Raw genomic sequence first — 25,694 nt, 5'->3', positions numbered from 1 at the left:
ACCGTCGACTTTGACGGAATTGTCCCCCCCCCCCCACCGCTGTACCTTTCCCCGGAGGCCATCGCAAAACACCACTCGTGCCGTGCGTCCTTATTGACCGTAACGTCTTTATTATTCGGCAGGCAAACCGCTGGGCACCCCACGGGTTTGGAGGGTGAACCCCATCCACTAATACTAAACATACAAACCATGTACCAAAAAACTGAACGCAACAACTGTTCGGATTCCAATGTACAGGTTTTTTTTTTTTTCCTCCTCAACGTTATCATTTTACGTCTCGCGCTATATAATTACAGGACATTGCGGATTTCTTGAATCGATTGCGAGGGGAGAGAGCCGCGGAGGGGAGAGAGAGGGGGTGGAGAGAGGACGCATTGCGTGCACCGTTCCGTACACATCTCTCAAGAGGCGCTTTAAGATCGGGAAGAAATGGGCCAGTTAAACCGCCAAAAAAAATAAACCAATACATTTTTCCAGTAAACCCAGACAGAAGGGTGGGCAGCAGTCAAAGGACGAGGAAGAAAGGGGGGGGGGGGGAGAGCCCAAAAATAATAAAACAGAAGGAAAAAAATATATTCTCTTTATGAAAACTAGAAAAAAAAAGAAATGCAGCGTTGCTAAATATATTCAAGATATTTAAATTATATTAAATTAAAACTTTTCTCCCAGGGCTGGATGACTAAGTAACATACCGTGTGTGTGTGTTTGTGTCGATGAAGCCGCTGGGGTAAGCGATGCTAAAGATTTCATTTAGTGGAAGCGTTGCCAGACCAGAAGTCTTGCACGTCTGCAAAATCTATTTTTTTTAAAACACGAGTTTTAGTTGGACACAGGATTTCACTGACAAGCTGTTTATAGAACTACGTAGGTCGGGGGAAAGCCTCGCCGTATCTCAAAGACTCAACTTTGACGGGGGGCGCCGCTAAGAGCTGGGCAGAAGGGTGCGAGATTTGTCGTTTCAGATGATTCTACCTCTTTAGAACGGGGGGGGGGGATTTAATTCCCACCGCTCACTCAGCGGTACCAATAGATGGCTGAAGCCCCAAATGCTCTTCATATGCGCGGTGGCCAGGAGGGGTGGGATGTGGTGGGGTCACGAAGAACGACGATTTAAGTGATCGTAACTCATAAGTGCATCACGTATTCGTTTTCAATGCTCGTTTGAGACTTAAGCGCCTGACTTTAAGCGCCTTAAGGAGGCGTTTGGGACACTTTTTCCCACCGCCGCCGCACAGACTGTGGCCAAGGAAACCGGGGTGCTTTTGTTTGTAACCACCACCACGGAGAATTTTTTTAAAAGACGCCGAAACGCCGTGGTTCAAACGTGGCGGCGGCGACGTGTCCTCTCGCCGATCTGGCAACGCTGCGACCAAGGGCAAGGTGGGTGGGTGGGTGGCGGTCATACGTGTAAAGTTTGTCGGGGTGACGCGGACAGCCGAACGACACACGCCGTGCGTACACACACACAAGCACTGCACATCACTTGCCGAAATGGTCACACGCGCAATCAAGCGTTTTAAGTCGTGCCGCTTAATACCGTGTAGAGGGGGGGGGTGGGGTGATGAACAGGTTCCATAAAAAAAACAATGGGCATGAAGCGCCGCATTTTTTTTTAACTGTTAATTTCTTTTTTGGTTTGTGTTGCTCCTGTTATTATCTTTGTTTTTTCCTCCTCCTTTCCTGCGTTCCTCCCAAACTCCCCGTCGAAAGCGCCGACGCTTCCGACGGAATAAATTTTACACGGCGGGTAGCGCGGCGGCGGTCAAAACGGGGCGCTTGGCAACGGCGTGCGTGACACAACGCGCGCGTACGATAAGAGCCGCCCCTTCCCCTGTCCCGCCTGGCTCACCCGGAGGGGGGGGGAGCGGGGTTACAACTTCCCCAGACGAGACGAAATGAGCGAGATGCCGCAAAATGAGAAAACGACAACAAAATGAAAATCAGACCGAAGGGCAAAAACAAACCGAAAAACAGACGTTAGCGTTTCAGCTCAGCTTGATGGGGCGGGGGGGGGGAGGGGGGGCCCCGAGATTCTGATAGGCCAACTTCCGCCAAGTTTTTTTTTTTAATACTCAACAGCGTAAAATACAGCCTTAAAATGCGGATCGCAGGGTCAGGGGGCTGAGTAGTTGAGGGGGTGGGTGGGGTTGCGATGAGAAAAGGTGACCTTGACCTTCGCGACAAGATCCTCAACCCTTCGGACAGACGGGCTTCACAAAAGCCCGGGCGAGCAAAAGAAAAAAACGTGAAAAGCGTTTGAACGCGTGTATTTTATTATTACCATCCTTTTTTTTTATACATATATAATCTTCGTCTTTCAATTACACCACTTATTTAACGGTTGTTTTTTTGTTTCTCCTCCTCACCCCTTCTCGTGTTAAGTTATCCGAGGGGTTTTTTTTTTCTCTTTTCCTTTCTTTTTTCCCCCCCCAGTAACGGGAGCGCACGCAGTCCGGGACGCACGCCACACCGCGAACATGACCGGGGCGAGCGTAATGTGTGCGTGGCGCGCGTGCGCGTGCATGCACTTATACAATTAGTGTAAGATGGGTGAGGCGGGTAGGTGCGCGTGTCCGTGTGTGTGTGTGTGTCCCCGGTCCCCCCCCACCGCCCAACGCCCATCGCCCCCCCCCCCCCCCACAGCAGCGTGAGTGACGGTGCGACGGCCTTAACGGGCGCTCGCTAACGGCGCTCCGACCCCACGCGTTTAGTCCGGCTGTTGGCGCGCGTGGGGGCGTGCGGCGGTCGGGGGTGGGCGAGTGAGCGGGCGAGCGAGCGAGCGAGCGATTCAAAGTGTGGCTGCCCCCCTCCTCCTGTTCCGCCACCACCACCACCACCACCTCCTCCTCCTCATGCCACGTAGGTGTACACCTTGCGGTCCTCCGGTGTCCGCGCCAGGTACTCGCGCTCGATCAGACCCTCGATGCGTTTCTTGATGACGATGGGACTCGGCAGGAAGCGAGCCTTGAGCTGCTGCGTGACCTGCCGGGGTCGGAGGAAGAAGGGGGAGGGGGGGATGGTGAGCGAGGTGTACGGGAGAGGAAGGCGTGCAGAGAAAAGTAGAAATTCTAAAACTAAACTAGAAGCTCCTTTGGAACCTCATTTGCCAGTAAAAATATGATAATTGGTTTTTTACCCTTCTATCTGGCAACAAAACTGACACCTTTTTTACAAGGAGTCATTTTACATAGACCACAATACCTGCAGTCATAATGCAAACAAAAAACATAACTCTGATAATGTGCGCCTTTTGGCGTCATCTGGTCCAACCCATGTGAGACTAGGCTCTAAGGAAAGCTGTCTCGGGTGTGGACCAATCAACTTCAAGGACAGTGCACATTATCAGAGTTATGTATTTTGTTTGCATTATGACTGCAGCTATTGTAGGTCTATGTAAACATGACTCCTTGTAAAAAAGGTGTCAGTTTTGTTGCCAGAGAGAAGGGTAAAAAAACAATTATCATAAACTAGAAGCTATTTTTATGTGAGCAGGGAAGGTCCACTGAGCTGCACGGATTTTTTTCGGAAGCGACCTGGTCACAAAAGATAGAGCTCACCCAAGTGCCTCATCACATGGAAATTTACAGCAGTATCCAAATATTGATTGTCAATGAGGGGAAAACCGCAGGACCCGGAGAATAAAACAATAACACGACCCCGGGGACAACATGCACAGTCCACATATACAGCAGGCGTCAGGGTCGGGATCGAACCCACGACCGTCCTGTATACCAGGCGAGGTCGGTAAAATCTCGAGTGATGGCAAGAATTAGGCAGGAGGGATTCGGAGTAAGAAAGCGGCACGGATGGATGGAGAGGAGACAGTTTAGAATGAACGAGCGGGCGAAATAGCAAGCGGGTGAGAGTGGACGGGGGGCGTGGAGTTAAGAAAGATGGCACTGGCAGCAAATGTGGCGATGCGAATCTCCAAGCGCTCGCACACAAGAGCGTAAGCGGTGGCTGATGCCGTGGTGGCCGATGCAACCCGCGAAATGGAGGAGCACTCCCCACTAGAGGACCACCACCGCGGTTCACTTCGCGCGAAAGTGGAAGCACGCCACTCGTCAACTCCAGCGTAAACACGAACGACGGCAACGACGGGCCTTACCTGGTAAAATAAAACGTTTCATCATCTTGGTTCTTTCGGTAAAGTCACGTAGAAGGGAAGTAATAAAATAATAAAAATAAAACATAATAACATAATTCTCACGACGTTTCGGCCACAACGCAAGCAGCCGTCCCTCAGGTGAAGAACAGGTCTGTCGGGGAGACAGCGTCTGAAGGACGGCTGCTTGCGTTGTGGCCGAAACGTCGTGAGAATTATATTATGTTATATTATTTTTATTATTTTATTATTTCCCTTCTACGTGACTTTACCGAAAGAACCAAGAAGATGAATCCCTGCAGTCACGAAAGCTTTAAATCGAAATAAAAAGTTTCTTAGTTTTAGTTTAGGGTGCTTGGATAACGGGAAGGGGGGGGGCAGTTCAACTCGCGACTATCCAATCACGAGCCAGACGCTCCCACATGGCATCCGCCCAGCACCGTCGAGTAGCCTCAGACACCTCAGAGAGCAACACCCCTCACCGCCCCCACCACCGCCCGGCGCCTGTCCCCCAGGGGACATGGGATTAGCGCGGCACGGGAAGGGCTCCCCACCTACCTCTGCCACGAGGACATTGTGCTGCATCTTCTTGCGTGACTTCATGATGCGCACGATGGCCGCCTCGATCTCGTGTTTGCGATCGTCGTCCACCTTCTGCCGCGTCTCCTTGCGCTCGGGATCCGTCTCGCCCTGCTTGGCTGCCACTGCCAAAGAAATAAAGATGCCCCGCCGCCACCCCCCGCCACGTATAACTTTTAACACACTGATAATTATATTCTTCGTTTTTTTCGGTAAAGTCACGTAGGTAAAAAATGTAAATTAATAAAAGTAAAATAAAAATAAAATAAAAATCACGACGTTTCGGAGGCAACACAAGCTTCCGTCTTCAGGTGGAACCGTCACAGCACGATAGCTGTATCAAGTGAGAGAAATTCCAAGAAACAGTCTTTGTATATATACTGGTTGAGGGTGGGAGGAGCCAAGGTAGGCCCTGGATATTATTTTTGTGAGGTTCGGTGCGGCTGAAGCACGCTGTTAGGAATGAGCCTTTGTTGTGTAAACTAGGTGCGGCTGATGTAACGGGGCGTGTAAAAGGGACTGAGCCTTTTTGTTATGTAGAGATGATGCGGCTGAAATCGCATCATCTCTACTGATAATTAGTTTTTTACCCTTTTATCTGGCAACAAAACTGACACCTTTTTTACAAGGAGTCATGTTTGCATAGACCACAATACCTGCAGTCATAATGCAAACAAAAAACACAACTCTGATAATGTATGCATTGTCCTTGAAGTTGATTGGTCCACACCCGAGACAGCTTTCCTTAGAGCCTAGTCTCACATGGTGTTGGACCAGATGACGCCAAAAGGCGCACAACTCAAAGACAATGCACCATCAGAGTATGAGAGCTCGGGGTAAGCATTTACACCATTGGTACTCATTTGCCAGTAAAAAATATGATAATTTGGGTTAACCAATTATCATATTTTTTACTGGCAAATGATAATTGGTTTAACCAATTATCATATTTTTTACTGGCAAATGAGGTACCAATGGTGTAAATGCTTACCCCTTTCAACACACTGTTGGGGCGAGTCCTGTTAGCGAAGGCTGGATGGCACATGAGGGGGTGGGTGGCCAGCACCACACACTGCCGCCTTTGTCTCCCCAGTGGTGATGTTGTTTACACACCGCACCAAGTACTTTTCAATTGAGGCTGAGTCGACCTAGGGGAGGTCCAAGACCAGTGGAGATAATCGCCACTGTAGGTATGCTGAACTTCGTTTGCACCGAACATAGCCAACCGTGTTAATCGGAGGTGCGCAGGAGGAACAATAATCCACGCGACCACAGGGAGAGAGCGAGAAACACGCAAACTCCAAATAAACAGCAGGCGTCAGGGTCGGGATCGAACCCACGACTTCCCGCGTACCAGGTGAGGTAGTTAACGTCTCCAAGCCACCGTGGGGCCCTATGAAGGCCGACACGGCGCACGAGAGGGGTGGGTGGCCAGCACCACGCTCCTTGATCCACCTCAACCCATCGCCCGACTTGCTCACTCGTCAAAATCACCCTCTCATCCATCCACTCACTCGACCCACCTACTCACCCATCCACACCACTCACCACCCATCCGACCAATGACCCAATAACCCCATCCAATCCTCTCGCCCATCCGGTAACCCACCACCCGCCAGCTCACTCAACCATCCACCCACACACACACATCCTATGGATTATACAGCCACCCACATACTGACTCAGTAATTAGCATGGTTGGCTACGTACGGTAACGAAAAAAGTTCAACAAACATACACTAACCAGATCCACCCTCTCACCCACCCACCTACCCAGCGCTTTCCACCCCCTCCCACCCCGACCCAGCGTACCCCCTCACACACCGTGCCTTTCTACTCACTCACATTTCCACCCACCCTTCAAAATCACTCACTCACCCAACTACCCACCCACAACTCACGCATCCTCTCATTTACACGGCCACCCACATACTCACTCCGCAACTAACCAACATCCGTCCTACCCACTCAACTCACCCACCCACCCGGCCTTCTACCCACCCAGCATTCCCCTCACTCGCCGTGTCCTTTCCGCCCACCCTTCAAAATCACTCGTTCACTCACCCGCCCACCCACCCAAACCCAACCACCACCAACCACCTACCCCACCGAGCCCAACGCGCACACCGCCTTGTGCCGGGCACCTGTCTGTATCTTGACGCGGTGCAGCTTGGAGGTGAACTGGTCATTGACGGTGAAAATGTGGCTGGGCTCCATCTCCTTGGTCTTGGGCTCCTTGGTGAGGACGCGCTGCGTGGGCTTCCCGCACGCCAGCGACTGCAACGCTCGCACCAGCTCCTTCTCGGGGATGTCCGTCTCCTGCTGGATCTCCTGCAGAGGGGGGTGAGGGGGTGGGAAGGGCAGCAGCATTGGGTCAGACAACCCACGAGTCTGCAATACCCCTTTTTCCATTGGCACATGCGAGCCGAGCCAGCGCTAGTCGCTCACGGTACGAGTGTTGGTTTTCCACTGGCACATCCAAAGCCAAGCCATGCCAGCCACTCACAGTTCGAGTGTTGGTTTTCCACTGGCACATCCAAAGCCATGCTAGCGCTAGACACTCACGGTACGGGTGTTGGTTTTCCACTGGCACGTCCGGAGCCACGCCAGTGCTAGTCGCTCACGGTACGAGTGTTGGTTTTCCACTGGCACATCCAAAACCACGCCAGTCCTAGTCGCTCACGGTACGAGTGTTGGTTTTCCACTGGCGCATCCAAAGCCACGCCAGCGCTAGACGCTCACGGTACGAGTGTTGGTTTTCCACTGGAGCTACGCCGAGCCGGAAACGGAACTGCGATACGCTTGGCCTCACGCGGCGTCCCGATGCTCGCTCGTTATCGGTGCTCGGAGCGCTTGACGGCGCCAGTCCTGACGCAATCCACCTACCCCCCCCACCTGGCACCCGTCAGAGGAGGATGTCGCTTCGCCCCAGTCGCCGCCGCCACCGCTCACCTCAAAGGTGTAGCTGTCCCTGTTGTTGAAGAGGATGAGGATGGTCATCTGAAACGTGGAGACCTGCAGGATGTGCTTGCGCGTGTTGCTCCCCGTGAGTTGCGCACCACCCATGCTCGAGTCCCCTTCCTCCTGCCCACAAACGTAGGGGACACCGCGGACACAGCAACGTTGGCAACTTAGCGTTGGTGGCTGCATTGGTTGGGAGGGGGGGGGGGGGAGCGCTTTCTGCCACTGCCATTTGTGGGCAATCGCTCGCTCGCAACGCACTCATCCGTTTATTGTCCCTCCGCGATGCTGGCGAAGGGGAAAAAATGATGATTAAGTGGACACAGGTGTCGGTGGACGGTGTGTGTGTGTGTGAGATTGACTAGGTGATGGCGTGAGACTGGAGATGGGGGGGGGGGGCGGGCGAGGTGTGATAACGCCCTAGGGACTGCAAGACTCTAAAATACAAAAAAAAATTTTTACCAGGTAAGGTCCACTAAGCTATTTAAGATAGCTCTTTCTCAGAAGCGATCTGGCCACAAATGATAGCGTAACGGAAGTGGATTAATCATGTGGAAATTTATAGCTGCATTCAAATACTCTAAACGCGTGATGTTGATTCTAAATTGAGGTAAAAAAATGGGAGGACCTGGAGAAAACTTCACGGGGAGAGAGAAATGCAAACTCCAAATATACAACAGCGTCGGAGTTGAGCATTTAATCTCCCCGGCTATTGCCAAGCGTTACTGCGGGCATCTTCAGAAGTTTAGGAAGCAAAGGAAAACCTGCGTGCCAGACATGCGAGAAATCTTGCCCGTTAACGGACGAGTCAGCAGAACTCAAGTCTGCGAGTGAATAGTTTAAAGTCTCTTATCACTGGCAATAAGATCAATGCGAGTCCAAGCGTGGTCTTGCCCGTGGTCAAAGCCGGAGGGGGAAGAAATGTTTTAGCAATGCAGCCAAACCCGATAGACCACAATTGGACCACGGAATAGCCGTCAACACCTCTACCGTGCCAAAAGGAAAAAAAACCATGAGAGAAGTCGCACCCGTGGACAGAATGACTCTAGAATGGTATTTGCCGAGTAGGAGTAACGAGAGGAGCTCGTAGAAGTATCAATTCAGATTGTTCTTCTTGGTTCTTTCGGTAAAGTCGCGTAGAAGGGAAGTAATAAAATAATAAAAATAAAACATAATAAAATAATTCTCACGACGTTTCGGCCACAACGCAAGCAGCCGTCCCCTCAGGTGAAGACCAGGTCTGTCCTGCATACCAGGCGAGGGAGTTAACGTGTCATAGCCACTGAGAGAATTGACACTTGCGTCCACACAAATTCGGCCCCTCTTAAGACTTTATGACCAGAACACTGCCCCTGTCTGAATTCACAGGCTTACGTTGGTCTGGTGCTGGGGTCGGCAACCAAAATCCCTCAATATTATTCAAGAGACAGCGTCTGAATCAATTCAGATTGTCTGGAGATAAACCAACTCATCGGACCAGGGGTCGGCAAACCTGCAGGCTCTGGAGCTGCAACGTGGCTCTTGAAGGAGTGCAGTGAGACTCTTGAATAATATTGAGGGATTTTGGTTGCCGACCCCAGCCCCAGACCAACGTAAGCCTGTGAATTCAGACAGGGGCAGTGTTCTGGTCATAAAGTCTTAAGAGGGGCCGAATTTGCGCGGACGCAAGTGTCAATTCTCTCAGTGGCTATGACACGTTAACTCCCTCGCCTGGTATGCAGGAGGTCGTGGGGTCGATCCTGACGACTCTGATGCCGGCTATATATTTGGAGTTTGCATGTTCTTTTCCCCGTGGTCGCACGGATTTTTCTTCGGGTCCTCTGGTTTTTTACACGTTTTTTATTAACTCTGTTGTTGTTGTTGTATCCTCAAATCTTGTAACTCAATTTTAACCCACTTCCCAATGTGGTATCGACGGCAAACTTGGTATACTTATGTCATACTGATGACAATACCATATTCTATCATAAAAAATGTAAATTATATGTTATGTTTCGGCTTGGGTCTAATTGTCCACGCTCAACTGACGTTGGCTGTAAATCACCACGGCCCCTTAAGTTACGGCAAGCCTCGGGGCCACTTCCTGGAGTCGTGGAGTTCTGCCATTACGAGTTACGGTACATTTCATGAAAGCGTGTTTTTAAAAAAGTTTTTTTTAAAAATATTACTCATTCCCTCCACATTTAGAATCAACGTCACGCGTTGAGAATATTTGGCTACTGCTATAAATTTGAACGTGAACATCCGCTTTGTTGAGCTATCATTTGTGGCCAGGTGACTTCTGCATGAACGCTAAACAGCACATTGGGCCTTACCCTGAGAAAATCTAAATAGTTTAGTTTAGGGAGCTCGCCCGTGCGTGCGCTCACGGGTAATTCCGCGCGTTGTTCGGCACGGCGTCCGACGTTTCGCCCCCAGCCCTGCTGTGGAGGCGTTTCGGCGCGGCGCGACTCAAAGACGACGCTGCACGAGGCACGACCGCCAAAAAACCTACGCGGGCGGATTCCTTCGCTTGGCGGAGAAACGCAATACCCGACGTTGCTTTACTTTAACCGTCTCGGCAAAAACATTGATCCACTGCAGCACTGCGGCAGTTGACATTACGCTAGCGTAAATAAAATAAATGCGCGCTCACGCTCTCCCCTCATCCCGTGCCGTCATCCTATCTGTGGACGGGCACAAATAGACCATCACACAGCGGTGCACTAATCGGCTGCTCGTGACACGGTTGTCTGGCTCGACCGCCCGAATGTGAATTTGTCGTCGCTGCTCCTGCATCTACATCAGCAGCCATAGGAAAGATTGTGGGTGTTCACATTCCCGTCTAAGTAAGGGTGGCGGGGGAGGGGAGGGGGTATGCAGGAGGTTGTGGGTTCGATGCCGACCGTCGTGACGCCTGTATAGGTAGTCACCGACTTACGATGGAGATGCGTTACGACGACCCCATCATCGCAAGTCGAAAATATCGTAAGTCGAAGATGGCCTAGCCTACCCAGGAGTCTTAAAGAATGGTGATAATTTAGCAAAACAGAGCAATTTACAGTACCGTACTGTATAAACTATATACTGTATGTATTTATTAATTACAATACTGTATTGCACAGTGAAATTTAAAGTCAAAATCAAGGTAAATTCTTAGCCTACCTATATGAAATGCAATTTCATAGAAATTTTTTTCAGGAAACATTCCTATCTGCTATAAAAACTTTTAACATGCATTGAACACCGAGATAACTTAACTCTGTCAACCGCTGGTGAGAGTGAGAGGCATCACCACACAAGGCGGGAGATGCGTACAGTACATCCCGGCAGCGTCCCAACGTACAGTACGCTGCTGCGTTGGCCTGCCGCGCGAAATGTAAAATATTTAACAATTTTGTCGTATCGCTATCGCCATCGTAAGATCGAAATATCGTAAGTCGGACCACCGTAAGTCGGGGACGACCTGTATACGTGGCGTTTGCATGTTGCTATCCTCCGTGGTCAAGTGGATTTGTCTCCGGGTCTTCCGGTTTAGTAAAGGGGAGTAAGTTTGAGGGGGGGGAGCAGAGGGGGGGGTGGTGGTCTCCCGCAAGGAGCAACACGTGGAGCGGATTCCAACAATCGGATTCCAATAATCTCGCGCATCATTCAATTCCTTTGGCTACCGTTCCATTGCTCGTCTTACACATTGGCGATCATCCACGCTGCCCGCGACCTGCCCCTGCCCAAACGCAATTCTTCTTATCAACCATCAGTGTGACGTCTCACTTATTCGGGAGCGTTTGTGTGCCGCTGCTCACCGTCCTTAAACTAAGCACTCCATCCAGCTGTTGCTTGGTTCTGCATGTCATCATTTTAAAACCAATCTGCCTCCAATAATTGCCCTTCTGCAACGCTGTCCGTCGATCACTTGATTTCTCTCAAGAGCCCCTTGTCGCGCGAGGCTTTTGTTCATCGAGTACATTTTGGTAACCGCAAAGTAATTTCTCAGTATCCACGCAAATATTTAAAGTTTTTTTTTTTCCCCACAATCAAATCTCGTGCCAAATAGTCGCCGCCACGTCCCAAGATGCGTATTCCGCGCGCAAGGGCGGGAACCACTGATGAAAGGGGGGAGGGGGCCAGTGAATGATTCCATGGTGGCGAGGAGATGTTAGCTCCCTCGCCTGGTATGCAGGGGGTCAGAGGGATCGATCCCAGCCCTGACACCTGCTGTATATTTGGAGTTTGCATGTTCTCTGAGTGAATGATTCCATGGTGGCTAGGAGATGTTAACTCCCTCGCCTGGTATGCAGGGGGTCAGAGGGTTCGATCCCGGCCCTGACACCTGCTGTATATTTGGAGTTTGCATGTTCTCTGAGTGAATGATTCCATGGTGGCTAGGAGATGTTACCTCCCTCGCCTGGTATGCAGGGGGTCAGAGGTTTCGACATCGGCACTGACACCTGCTGTATATTTGGAGTTTGCATGTTCTCTGATGAAAGGGGGGGGGGGGGGCAGTGAATAATTCCATGGTGGCTAGGAGATGTTAACTCCCTCGCCTGGTATGCAGGGGGTCAGAGGGTTCGATCCCGGCCCTGACACCTGCTGTATATTTGGAGTTTGCATGTTCTCTGATGAAAGGGGGGAGGAGGGGGTCCAGTGAATGATTCCATGGTGGCTAGGAGATATTAACTCCCTCGCCTGGTATGCAGGGGGTCAGAGGGTTCGATCCCGGCCCTGACACCTGCTGTATATTTGGAGTTTGCATGTTTTCCCCGTGGCCGGAGGAATATTTTTTCTCCGGTTCCTCCGGCTTGTTTCCCTCCTCCACATTTAGAAACGTACGTTTAGGTTATTTAGATGATTTGGCTGCTATGAATTTCCTCATGATAACCCGCTTCGTTGAGCTATCATTTGTGGCCAGGTTGCTTCTGGAAAAGAAGCTAATAGCTCAGTGGGCTTTTCTGGGTAAAATAAAATTGTTTAGATGTATTAATCTTGCTAGCGATTTGCTTACCGTTCCCATACTTTGCACTCCTATCGTGTTTTTATATTGTTTCTTTGCTGTAACATTCTGACCCCGTGCCCCAACTGGACATCTGTGAGAGACAAAAAATAGCTTGATAGCGCATCGGATTCCTCCAGCAATAAACGAATATTCCGATTCCACCGTACCCGTCTGATGGGACCGTAGAAGGTGGCGTTGAGGTCGGCTGAGCCCATGTGGTGTTGAAGCGTGAGCTGGCGCCCACTGTGCTTGGCAAGGTAAAACCTACAAGGCACAACAAATAACACGCGCACGCACGCACAACGCAAGATAAGACAAAGACGCTCCCAATCAAGCCTTAGCCTTTGAGACTGTTAAGGCAAGTGCTGTTAGCGAGCACCTATGAAGGCCGGCAAGGCGCATGACGGGGTGGTGTGGCCAGCACCACGCCCGGCCGCCTTTGTGTTCCCAGAGTGCTGATGTTTACACACCGCGCCAGGGCACTCATTTGAGGCCGGGCTGACCTAGGGGAGGAACAGGACAGGTTAGCATCCAATGTGCCACCGATCTGCAGCGTGGCCGGGGAATTGAACCAAGGTGTGGATGGGGTAGCAGCGCAGTGGCATGAATCACAGAGTCACTGCAACCGATAGAAGAGACAGGCCCACGTACACGCAGTGACACACGTACACAGAGTGACACACACACAGGGTAATATTCGCGCACGCACATATACACACATATACCAAGCAGACAATGTCTACTTGTAGCTCATGAAAAATGTAAGCGCTGACGCCAATAATTTTTGAGATCGACACCTAACAATTTATCGAACCCATCCTCAATTTTCTTGCTTCTTTCGGTAAAGTCACGTAGAATGGAAATAATAAAATAAAATAATTTCTTTTTGTATGTTTTATTATTATTTTATTATTTCCATTCTACGTGACTTTACCGAAAGAACCAAGAAGATGAATCCCTGCAGTCACGAAAGCATTAAATCGAGAAAAAATCCATCCTCAATTCACTAATCTGTGCCTTCTCTGTACCATCCCGCACTGCCTCATTTTGCACCGTCTCATTTTTACCAAACTCATTCGTTCCAGGACGATTGGGCAAAGTACAAATTGTGGTAAAACTGCCATGAATCGACAAAAATCGACCCTCACACACGCGCAGATCCCACGGCACGCACGACCACGGGTACGATTTAAGCGATGCGATCGTCACACGCCAACTTTTAAAAGTCAAGCCAAAGCCGTGCCCTTACTAAAACGAGCGCGCGCCGCTCACCCCCCTTTTGACGGCTTTCGGCCAATGGAAGAAAAACTCCACGTTCCTATGCCGAAGACCAGCGACATCCACCGTCGGGATTCCTGGGGAACTGGGACTGCTGGGGTGGGCGGGCGGGGAGCGGAGCAATACCTGCGGAAGACTTCGAAGGCGTGGCGCGGCGCGGGGGGGATGTTGCACTTTGGCGTGGCCGCCTGCGTGGGCCAGTAACCCGTGGTGAGCACGCGCACCGTCAAGTCCACGCCGTGCAGCGACGTCTGAGGATGGTGGGTGGTGGGGTGGGGGGGGGTGGCGGCGACATGCGTGTGCGAGGTGAGCGTCGGCGGGCACGAGTGCGTGCGTGCGTAACGGTTAGCGTGTTGAGCTACGAACCTGATGACCCTAATTCGACTTACGCTCGCGGTCAATTGTCTGAACCGGTTCTGGGCCTCCTCTAGGTCGACTCAGCCTCAAATGAGTACCTGGTGCGGTGTGTAAACATCGTCACTCGGGAGACAAAGACGGCCCGGCGTGGTGTTGGCTACGCACCCCCTCGTGTGCCGTGCCGGCATTCATTGATGCTCGTTAAAAGCACTTGCCCAAACAGTCTATTAACACTATATGGGGTTTCTTTGACTTTCTATTGGCATGGAGACATATTTTAGCACGGGTAAACGTGTGTTTGTTTCATCGGCAAGGGTACACTGAATGTCGAAACTGGTGCAGAGTTCGCTTGTACCGAATATCAATGCCGTTGAAATTACTCACTCCCAGAAGGCAGTGAGGCCTGTAGGTTGTGGAGGAAACTGTTATTTTTTTTTAAGCGTGGAGAAGGATATACGAGACCTTTATCGTCTGCTTACCCATCTTATCATTTAACGTGCTTATCAGATGAGTCCGCTAGTCTATTGTAAAAAAAACATCAGTGATCGCCCTCAGTCTCGTGAAAACAAAACTATAAACTAGTTTTATGTTACCAGGTAAGGCCCATTTCAGCTATAAAACGCTTTTTCAGGAGTGACCTGGCCACAAATGATACCTCAAGGAAGTGGCTTATCACGTGGAAATGTATAGCAACCAAATACTCTAAATGCATGTTCATTCTAAATGTGGAGGGGAAAACCGGAGGACCTGGAGAAAAATCCAAGCAACCACAGAGAGGGAGACATGAAAACTCCAAAAATACAGCAGGCATCAGGGTCAGGATCGAACCCACGACCTCATGTATACCAGGCGAGGTAGTTAACATCTCCTAGCCACCGTGATGATGATGAGAGAGAGAGACATGCAAACTCCAAATATACAGCAGACATCAGGGTCAGGATCGAACCCACGACCTCCTGTATACCAGGCGAGGTAGTTAACATCTCCTAGCCACCGTGATGATGATAAGAGAGAGAGACGCGCAAACTCCAAATATACAGCAGGCATCAGGGTCAGGATCGAACCCACAACCTCCTGTATACCAGGCGAGGTAGTTAACATCTCCTCGCCACCGTGATGATGATGAGAGAGACACGCAAACTCCAAATATACAGCAGGCATCAGGGTCAGGACCGAACCCACAACCTCCTGTATACCAGGCGAGGTAGTTAACATCTCCTAGCCACCGTGATAATGATGAGAGAGAGACACGCAAACTCCAAATATACAGCAGGCATCAGGGTCAGGATCGAACCCACAACCTCCTGTATACCAGGCGAGGTAGTTAACATCTCCTAGCCACCGTGATGATGATGAGAGAGAGAGACATGCAAACTCCAAATATACAGCAGGCATCAGGGTCAGGATCGAACCCACGACCTCCTGTATACCACGCGAGGTAGTTAACATCTCCTCGTCATCGTGATGATGATGAGAGAGACATGCAAACTCCAAATATACAGCAGGCATCAGGGTCAGGATCGAACCCACGACCTCCTGTATACCAGGCGAGGTAGTTAACATCTCCTCACCACCGTGATGATGATGAGAGAGACACGCAAACTCCAAATATACAGCAGGCATCAGGGTCAGGATCGAACCCACAACCTCCTGTATACTAGGCGAGGTAGTTAACATCTCGCCGCCGCGAGATTAAACGTTCGATCCCATTGTCAAAAGACAACGGAGGGAGGGAAGCTCTCACTGGCCGTGCATTTCTACCCAGAGGCCGTTTCTACCCAACGGTTGTCACCGAATGTCGTCTACGTCACCGACGAGCGAGGAGAAGTCACGGGCTCCTGCTCCCGCGCTGCATGCCGTACCCCCGTGGTGTGCAAGTGAGTCCGGAATTCCTCCATGGTGGTGTTGGAGATGCTCATGTCCTTGAACATGCCCTCCAGCTTGGACGTGAACTGGCAGCCGCATTCCGTCTGCGAAAATGACGTGGGGGGGCGGGGGGGGGTTGGTTGGAGCGACAGGGCGAGGGGAAGAAGAGTCAGAATATTTATTACTGGACGAATCCGATGAGTTGTAAAGCTTTTTTTTTCCCACAGATGTCCAGTAGGAAGGCACCGTCGCCAATCCCATTTCAAAACTAGCCTAGAGCCCAGAGAACCTCATCCCGAGTTGTTTAGCGTGCTACAACAGAGTAACACGTAATGCCACAGAGCAAAGTTTGTCGCACGGCATCCAAACAGGCACTGAATTGTCAGAGCCAGAGCGCGTTCACCAAGTGAATTGAAATTCATTTTTTTTTGTGCAGTCATCGGCGACAGTGCCGAGACCATCAACTCACTACACTTGAGAACCCGGTTAATTACACAGATGGGATGTCTGGATTCAAATCCCAGGATCGTAGCAGTGCCAAGCTCAGCGCCCGTGGCATCTGGTCAATCCAAGAGCTGGCTCAAAGAAATATTTTAAAATACTTTTTTAAAAAACACGCTTTAATGAAATGTACTGCCCGAGCTGCCCCTGCCCCCTTCCCCTATCGCCCCATAGCCCCTCCCTCCACACCCCCCGCCCCTGGGCTTAGCTCCCCGAGGCTTGCCGTGACGTAAGGGACCGTGGTGATCTACAGCCAACGTGAGTTGAGCGTGGATAATTAAGCCGTTAAAAAGATTGTTTAAAAATATTTATTTTTAATTTCCAATGATAGAATATATTATTGTCATCAGTATTACACACCTATACCAAGTTTGCAGTCGATACGACATTGGGAATACGGTTGAAATTCAGTTACAAGATTTTTGGATACGACAACACATACAGTAAGTTAAATAAAAGCGTGTAAAATGTTTAAAAAATATATGTTTTGGATTTTTTTATGATAGAATATAGTATTGTCATCAGTATGACATAGCTACACGAAGTTTGCAGTCGATAGCACATTGGGAAGTGTGTAAAAATTGAGTTACAAGATTTATTTTTTGAGGATACAACAGATGAAGCGAGTTAAATAAAAAGCGTGTAAAAATGTCTTTTGTCGGGACTCCGTCTTCTTCATTTGTACGGCTGATGTAGATGCAGAGCAGCAACTACAATTTCCCACCCAGTGGTCAAGCCTGACAATCGTCGTACGATGTCTCCTTCCTATTGTGGACTCGCTCCACCCTGGCTAGCCATCGAACAAAGACGGTCACCGCTTCGGGCTCTTTCAGACGTACTTCTGTGGCCGTCTAGAGCGCTCGTCATTCGGGTATTAGGAAGCGACTGGGAGCTACGCGCTTTTCAATCGAAAACTAACGTCTTGAAAATTGCTTGCTGTGTTTAGTTTGTCGTCCTTCCCCCGCACCTCCGATTGGCACAGCTGCCTATGTACGGTGTGAAAAAAGTTCAACATACACACATACAGCACAGGGTGGTGGTTTGCCTTTCTAATTCATGTTAAGGATTTTGATAAAGAGGTTTTTTTTAGTCCATCATTTATGTATTATCCCTTGTGTGTGGGTTTTCACGGGATACTTTATCTATGCTGAACGTCTTTCGCGCCGTACGGAGCCAACCCTGCCGATCTGTCGGCGTACAAAACTCTCGCAAACTTGGACTAGGACAAACGCCCAATGCGTTTGTCCTCCCCCCACACGTCCCATTAACACGGCTGGCTACGTACGGCGCCAAAGAAGTTCAACATACACGCACACATACATAGAGAGGCCTGCAAGGGGTGCGCGGGGGAGACGTGGCCACGGGGATCGGAAGGTCGCGTTCACCTTGAGCTTGGAGATCATGTTTTTCTCCGAGTCGTCCGACACGCTCTTGTTGGTGAGCAGTCGGCGTGCAAGGTGCTGCTTGTAGTAGCGCTCAAACACGTCCTTCTCTTGCAGGAAGCGGAAGAGGATCATCGCCTTGTCCAGAATCGCCTCCACCTCCTGCTCTGACAGCTGTGAACGCGAGCACACACACGCAAACACACACAAGACAAAGATCCCCCTCCCCCCGCCTATTAACTAAACTAAAAACAAAACTGCTTAGGACCGTGCAAATCTTTCGGTCGTTTTTTAACCCACTTCCCGTGATCCAATCGAGCTGACATTTTGCACACAGACTCGTTATGCGAGACAATTAATGTTCGTGAAAATTTTTTTCCAAAATTTTACACTTTTTAGGACAAAAATATTATATTTAATTACCAATTGCTTAATGCTGCCATGCAATCATCTGACCCATATGTGGCAGCCATCTCAAGCCAGAGGACGAGAGGACTCTAGCCGCCACGCATATAAAGGATTTATAGTGAAAAACTTTGTTTTTACGGGTTATACTTATTATTCTACTAGGTAAGGCCCACTGAGCTATGCCACTCCAATGCCATCTGCCTCTGCAACCGCAACCTGCCCTCAACAATCTCGCACACGTGTCCCACCCATCACAAAACCTCCTCTCTTCCTGGGTAACACACATTACATTATATATTGGTTTTTAATAGAGTTTGCATTATCTCTGTTTCAAAGAACCAAAAACTATTTATATTTTACCAGTTAAGGACCACTGAGCGACCTGGCTCAACGAAGCGGCTTATCACGTGGAAATATATAGCAGCCAAACACTCTAAAACGCACGTCGATTCTAAATGTGCAGGGAAAAACCGAAAGAAAAGGGAAAAAAATCGACGGGACCACGGGGAGATCATGCAAACTCCAAATATACAGGCGTCAGGGTCGGGACCGAACCCACGACCTCTTGTATACAGGGTGAGATAGCTAACATCTCGCCACCGTGGCAAAGCGAACGAGGGGGGTGATTGCAGCCAGTACACAATGCTGATGGTGTGCACACCGCATCAGGTGCTCATTTAAGACTGAGGGGAGGGCCCGGGACGGGTTCTGATACCAAGTCACCGATGTAAGCGGTGGCTAGGAGCGCGGGTACCACTGTGTCACTGCTACCTATCACACATCATATCAGAGCGCGAATACGTGAATGCCCGTCTGTGTTTCCGTGCATGAATCACTGTACGTGCGATTAAGTGTATAACACAGGGTGCTACAAAAAATGTTAGCACTTATTTGATCATTTTTAATGGAAAAAGAATGGATAATACTCCGTAACATGATAACAAATGTATGTTAATAGCTTCAAAAAGTCGGTGTCTCCTCCACTCGTTCGCCATTATTGTCAACACGTGTCTGGTGGTCTCCAGAGCCCGGAGGCACATTTATCGTGGTATTGTTGCAAATTCTTAGAAGTGTTAACATATTTTTGAAGAGCCCTGTAGTGTGTGTGTATGTACACGTGAGAATGTGTACGATTATGTGGTAGCGTGCGAATGCGTGTGTGTTTGCGAGCGTTGATGTCTGTACGAGAGCCTGTGCATTTGTGTACACCACATTGCGTGCGCGTTAAGTTTGCACAGCAGGTAGCACAGGTGGTGTTACCCGACAGTTATCTCAACCCATAATACCTGGCTCTGTTCCGTGACATCCTGTCAGCGAGCATTCCAACGCTTCACTTGACCTCAAAGCAGAGTTCGCAACCGGGTACCCGATACCCGTACCCTACCCGATACCCGGCTACCCGTACCCGGCCGGGTACGGGTACGAGTACCCGTTTGCGACCCTGGTGCGGTCAGGTACGGGTAGGCCGTGAGTCACTGGTGAGTCACCGTTTGTCACTCATTTCCCAACGTCTTGTCTCTTCTCACAATTCAAGTTCCTAGAATCAACCCACCCGCGCCTGCAACATTGCTTCATCCCAGAGGTCGCAATCGGGTACCCATACCCGAACCCTACCCGATACCCGGCCGGGTACCGAGTAGGGTACGGGTACCCGTTTTCGACCCTGGTGCGGCCGGGTACGGGTACGGGTAAGGAATCAAAACCCGTTTGCGACCTCTGCCTCAAAGTGCACCTAGCTTGGCACAAGCGCTGTGGTGATGTCACCACCAGCAGTGAATGGCGGCCGTTGTTGGCAAGTGAGCGAGCAAGCGCGAGTGTGTTGCTCGTTCTTACCCCCTTCACTCCCTTCTTGAGTTTGTCGTCGATGAACAGGGAGAGGTATTCTGGCGAGCGCGGGTTGAGGTTCAGGAAATACTCGAAGTCGCTCGAGATGGTCTGCTTGAACAGGCGGTCATTGCCAAATGACTGCTGGAGGAAGTGATCGAAGCGGTCTTTGAGGTCCAGAAGACCCTACGGGAAGTGAGAATCACAGACACAGATTCACAGACTGTTGGTGCAAGTGTTACTAGCGAGTAGCTCCTACCAATTCTAGATTTGAAGCTTTCGTGACTGCAAGGATTCATATTCTTAGGTTTTTTCTGTAAAGTCACGTAGGTAAAAATTCTTAATTAAAATTAATAAAAGTAAAATAAAATAAAAATCACGACGTTTCGGAGGCAACACAAGCTTCCGTCTTCAGGTGGAACCGTCACAGCATGACTGCTGCATCAAGTAAGAGAAATTCCAAGAAAACACTCCTTGTATATATACTGGTTGAGGGTGGGAGGAGCCATTGTGAGGTTCGGAGCGGCTGAAGCACGCTGCAAGGAATGAGCCTTTGTTGTGTAGACTGGTTGAAAAGGGAGGTTCCAAGAGTTGTTAAGGTGCGGCTGATGTAAAGGTGCGTTTGCTGTATTTTTTTTACTTTTATTAATTTAAATTTTTGACTTACGTGACTTTACCAAAAAAACCTAAGAATATGAGCTCCTACCAAGGCTGGCACGGCATGCGAGCGGGTGAGCAGCCAGCACCACGCCTGGCCGCCTTGGTCTCCCCAGTGGCGATGTTTACATATTGCACGAGGTACTCATTTGAGACCGAGTCGACCTGGCAGAGGCTCAGGACCAGTTAAGATAATCACCACTGGTGTTGGCCGTGAGCGGGAATTGAATTCGGGTCGAGGGGCTTCACAGCGCAGCGTGCTAACCACAACACACAAACATCCTCCTTTAAACATTAAAGACTAAAGGACCAAATAAACATTTGTGACTGCAAGACGTCCTTGCAGTCATAGACACGACTGCACATGCTACGGTTGGAAAGTGTTTCCGTGGTGAAAATATTCCCTTCTATTGGCCAATTAATGCTGCCAACATCATAAGACCTCCTTTGCCAGTACCAAAATATAATAATAGCGGTTTTCCCCTTTTTTCTGGCAACAAAACTGCATTAACCACAATACTTGTGGTCAAATGCAAAAAAAAACAATATGATAATATATGCATTGTCCTTGAAACGGATTGGTCCACACCAGGGAGGGATTTCTTTGGTGTGGACCAATCAGTTTCAAGGACAATGCATATATTATCAGAGTGTGTTTTTTTGCATTTTGACCACAAGCATTGTGGTTAATGCACACATAATTCCTTGTAAAAGGTTTCAGTTTTGTTGCCAGAAAAAAGGGGAAAAACCCTATTACTATAATGCTGCCAAGATGCTAGCAGCGTTGGATACAAATTACCTTTCTGATGTACAATTGCAGTTATGAATAAACATCGTTTGGGGCCATTTCAAAGTGGCAGGACTCTGGCCGACACAGTTAGATTCACCAATCCACTCACTGCAAGTCCCATATGCTGGTCACATTAAGTTAACAGACCAGGATTGTCCGACTTGCAAGAGTGACCTATCACCAAAAAGGGCACTCAAAATGACAATCGAAATGACAATCCCCGATACGTGTCGACATCTAACCCACGACATCTACCAACCCCCTTGCCTCCAAAGCATTGGATTGCACTGGATTTACAGGCGTTTCCCATCTGTTCGCGCGCCACTGGAGGGAGATGTGCGCTTTTAAATCTGATTTAAAAACTAAATTTTTTTAGAACTGCTTTTTGTGTTTAGTTTGTTGTCCTTCTAACGCACCTCCGATTAGAGTACGGTGCGAAAGAAGTTCAACATACATAACACAGACTCGCAGAGACCAATAGACTCACACAGAGACACAGACTCGCACAGAGACATATATAGTTTGCTGTCCTTCCCTGCACGTCCGATTAGCACGGTTGGCTACGTACGGTGCGAAACAAGTTCAACACACACACGCACGTACCTGGATGTAGTCGACGGGATTCTTGCCCTCCCCCTCTTCCGTGACGAGCGCCTTGCCTTGCTCACGTAAGTAGCCGCTCATGCACTCGCACATGGTCTTCAGACCATTGGGCACGCGACCAAACAGCTTGTACATACACGCCAAGTCTGCGGGGACGAGAGAGAACACAAACATACACCCACCCACGCCAGCGCGCTCAGCCTTAGGAGTCCACAGAGGAGGCGCCGTTAGCGAGCACTGAATAAAGATGCGTCGGCAGGCGGACGCTCTCGGTACGTGTGCATTGCCAGTCATCTCAGTCAGTCAACCCCATGGCACGCGGGTCTTTCCCGTGACCTGCAAGGGGGCCTTCCGACACTTCACGTGGCCTTGAAGTGCACCTAGCCTGGTACAAGCGCCCGTGGTGACATCACCGCTACTTAATGGCGAATGCCGGTTGGGTGCTGGTTGGTCAGCGTGGGGAGCGGTGGTGTAGCGTTTGGCACATTGCACTACGAAACCAGGCCACCTGAGTCCGATTACCGCTCACGGGCAACACCGCTGGCGATCATCTGAACCAGTCCTGGGCCTCGCCAAGGTAGACTCAGCATCAAATGAGTAGTGGGGAGACAAAGGCTTCTGGTCGAGGTTGTTGGTCATCCATCCCCTGGAATATATGAAACTCCCCCGAGGTCGACTCAGCCTGAACAAAGACCACCTGGTGTGGTGTGTTAAAAAAAACCATCAGCACTGGGGAGACAAAGGCGACCGGCCGTGGTGTTGACCACCGCCCACCCTTGTGTGCTGTGCCGGTCTTCATAGGCGCTGCTCGTTAACAACCCCAACAGCCTGCTAAAGGCTGTACGGGGGATATTTGTATTTTGGCCGTGGACAATTGAATCTCCCCTTGCAACACTGCAAGTGCGAGTACAATTCATAGGTAACTTTGTGTATATCCCTACACCTCCGCAGGAGAGCGATTTACGCTGCGCTTTACTGTAAACTGACAAGAGGTCACTTAAAAGAAGTGACTGAGGTGCAACCAAAATGCTCACTCGGCATGTGCAATTCCCACCAGTGTACCTGCAATTCTACTACTGCAATTACAACGGAATTGTTTACAAAGCTGCGTCTCAAATGATGCAACCACCACACCAAAGATGAGTTCGATAAATCATACCCGTAAGCGACAAACACACACCCTAATGACTCACACAAGCTGACAAGTTAACGAGCGTAGCAATGTACGCCCCAAAGCCTTGATTTGTTAACTTTGTCCACCTACGTCTCCTCGTTTATCCGGTAAAACCTACCTCAGCTAGACAGACTGATACGGGGGCGATCCCTAGTCCAGTTAGCTAAAAAACGAATTAAGATTAATGTAAAAAACACAACAACAACCCTATTACTGTATACGTATGAGTGTAAATGTATAAATAAGAGTGTGTGAGATTATTATTGTACAAAATAACACCCAGAGAAAATCCACGCCATCACGGGGCGGCGGGCGGGGAGAGACACTGCAAACTCCAAATATACAGCAGCAGGCTTCAGGGTCGGAATGAAACCAACGACCTCCTGCATACCAGGCGAGGTAGTTAACATCTCCTAGCCACTGTAATGATGATGATGAGAGAGAGAGAGAGACACGCAAACTTCGAATATGCAGCAGCAGGCGTCAGGGTCTGGATCAAACCCACGACCTCCTGCATACCAGGCGAGGTAGTTGACATCTCCTAGCCACCGTGATGATGATGAGAGAGAGACACGCAAACTCCAAATATACAGCAGGTATTGTCAGGGTCGGAATGAAACCAACGACCTCCTGCATACCAGGCGAGGTAGTTGACATCTCCTAGCCACCGTGGCGCCCTACCCCCACTCCACCACCCTCCGCTGAGCTCACCTTCGGTCTTGCCGTTCTTCAGCATGTGCACGAGGCCCGAGTTCTCCATCTCCACGATGGTCTTCATGTGCTTGGAGATGAGCTCCTCCTCCACAACGTGCACAATCGGCTCCTCGGTCGACTTGTCCAGGTAGTGCACGGCACGTTCCGTCTCCTCCGTGATGCGCGCCTCCACCTTCTTGATGTAGACCGACGCGCTGTTCTCGGCCAGGAACTTCTGGCTTTCCATCTGCGGGCGGAGGGAGAAACGGCGTTGCGGCAAGCGCCACGGTGGTGAGACGGTGACTACCTCGCCATGGGTATACAGGAGGTCGCGGGTTCGATCCCGACCCCGTGACGCCTGCTGTATATTTGGAGTTGGTGTGTTTCTGTCTCCCCGTGGTCGCGTGGATTTTTCTCCAGGTTCTCCCTCCACATTTAGAATCAACATCACGCGTTTAGATTATGTAGCTGCTGCAGGAAATTTCCAAGCGATGAGCCACTTCGCTGGGCTATCATTTGTGGCCAGGTCGCTGCTGAAAAAGAGCTACATAGCTCAAAGGGTCTTACCCAGTCAAAAAAATAGTAGTTCTAAATAGTAATTATCACCGCTTAATAATGATACCGTGCCCCCCCCAGCCCACGCGGTCCAGCTTTAGATGCCCTGCTGGAGGGGACCCCCAGCGACAGCTGTCCCTGTGTGGGTGCAAGCTCAACGAACGCAGCAACAGCCTGCAAGCGGACATAAAGCCTCCCAGCGGCGGGCCGATGTTACTTTGTATGCATGTATATTAAACTTCTTTCGCTCCGCACGTCGCCAAACATGCTGATCGGAGGGTCCCGCAGGGTGGGGGGGAACATGCAATTGAATTAACTTAAAATTGGCCACGTTGCACATTACAAACTTTTCTCTTTTTTTATCAAATGACATTGCCGCAAGAGGTAAGAGTCGAAGCTGACCTGGAAGAACTCTGCCGACATCCGCAGGAAGGGGATCTCGAAGTCCTCCTCGTACACGGTGCGGCTCTCGATGCCGAGCATGAGCAGCATCTGGCACGCGTTCCGGATCGCTCCCCTGCCGATGCGTCACGGAGACGCACACGGGGTGACGCACACGGGGAGACACGCACAGAGACACGCACAGAGACACGCACAGAGACACGCACGGAGACACGCACGGAGACACGCACGGAGACACGCACGGAGACACGCACGGAGACACGCACAGAGACACGCACAGAGACACGCACGGAGACACGCACGGAGACACGCACGGAGACACGCACGGAGACACGCACGGAGACACGCACGGAGACACGCACGGAGACACGCACAGAGACACGCACGGAGACACGCACGGAGACACGCACGGAGACACGCGGAGAGACACGCACAGAGACACGCACAGAGACACGCACAGAGACACGCACAGAGACACGCACACGGGGAGACGCACACGGGCAGACGCACACGGGGAGACGCACACGAAGACACACGCACGGGCAGACACACGGGGAGACACACGCACGGGGAGACACACGCACGGG

The 25,694-nt window shown here is 50.2% G+C and overlaps 1 protein-coding gene across 2 annotated transcripts in view; it reads right to left on the bottom strand.

Annotated features, from left to right (window-relative positions):
* Window positions 1-2,255: 2,255 nt before the first annotated feature.
* The window catches only part of LOC133357488 (cullin-3-A), a 48,891-nt gene continuing 25,452 nt past the window's right edge, over window positions 2,256-25,694 (bottom strand). Inside the window, exons 5-16 of one of the 2 annotated variants that reach the window (XM_061575447.1) lie at window positions 25,108-25,222; window positions 24,169-24,397; window positions 22,284-22,429; window positions 20,243-20,419; window positions 18,005-18,175; window positions 16,115-16,222; window positions 14,022-14,146; window positions 12,785-12,881; window positions 7,637-7,768; window positions 6,829-7,015; window positions 4,664-4,809; window positions 2,256-2,982 (exon numbers count right to left, since the gene is read on the bottom strand). In XM_061575447.1, the coding sequence (XP_061431431.1) occupies window positions 2,851-2,982; window positions 4,664-4,809; window positions 6,829-7,015; window positions 7,637-7,768; window positions 12,785-12,881; window positions 14,022-14,146; window positions 16,115-16,222; window positions 18,005-18,175; window positions 20,243-20,419; window positions 22,284-22,429; window positions 24,169-24,397; window positions 25,108-25,222 (1,765 nt within the window). In that variant the 3' untranslated portion in view covers window positions 2,256-2,850. The remainder of the gene's footprint in view (window positions 2,983-4,663; window positions 4,810-6,828; window positions 7,016-7,636; window positions 7,769-12,784; window positions 12,882-14,021; window positions 14,147-16,114; window positions 16,223-18,004; window positions 18,176-20,242; window positions 20,420-22,283; window positions 22,430-24,168; window positions 24,398-25,107; window positions 25,223-25,694) is intronic. The other variant, XM_061575448.1, reaches the window with a different exon arrangement.

The sequence above is a fragment of the Lethenteron reissneri genome, chromosome 58, assembly GCF_015708825.2.
Source record: "Lethenteron reissneri isolate LAM-NWPU_2019-01 chromosome 58, ASM1570882v1, whole genome shotgun sequence".
In the NCBI taxonomy this organism is placed as follows: Eukaryota; Metazoa; Chordata; class Hyperoartia; order Petromyzontiformes; family Petromyzontidae; genus Lethenteron; species Lethenteron reissneri.
This window is presented reverse-complemented; position numbering and strand designations above follow the sequence as displayed.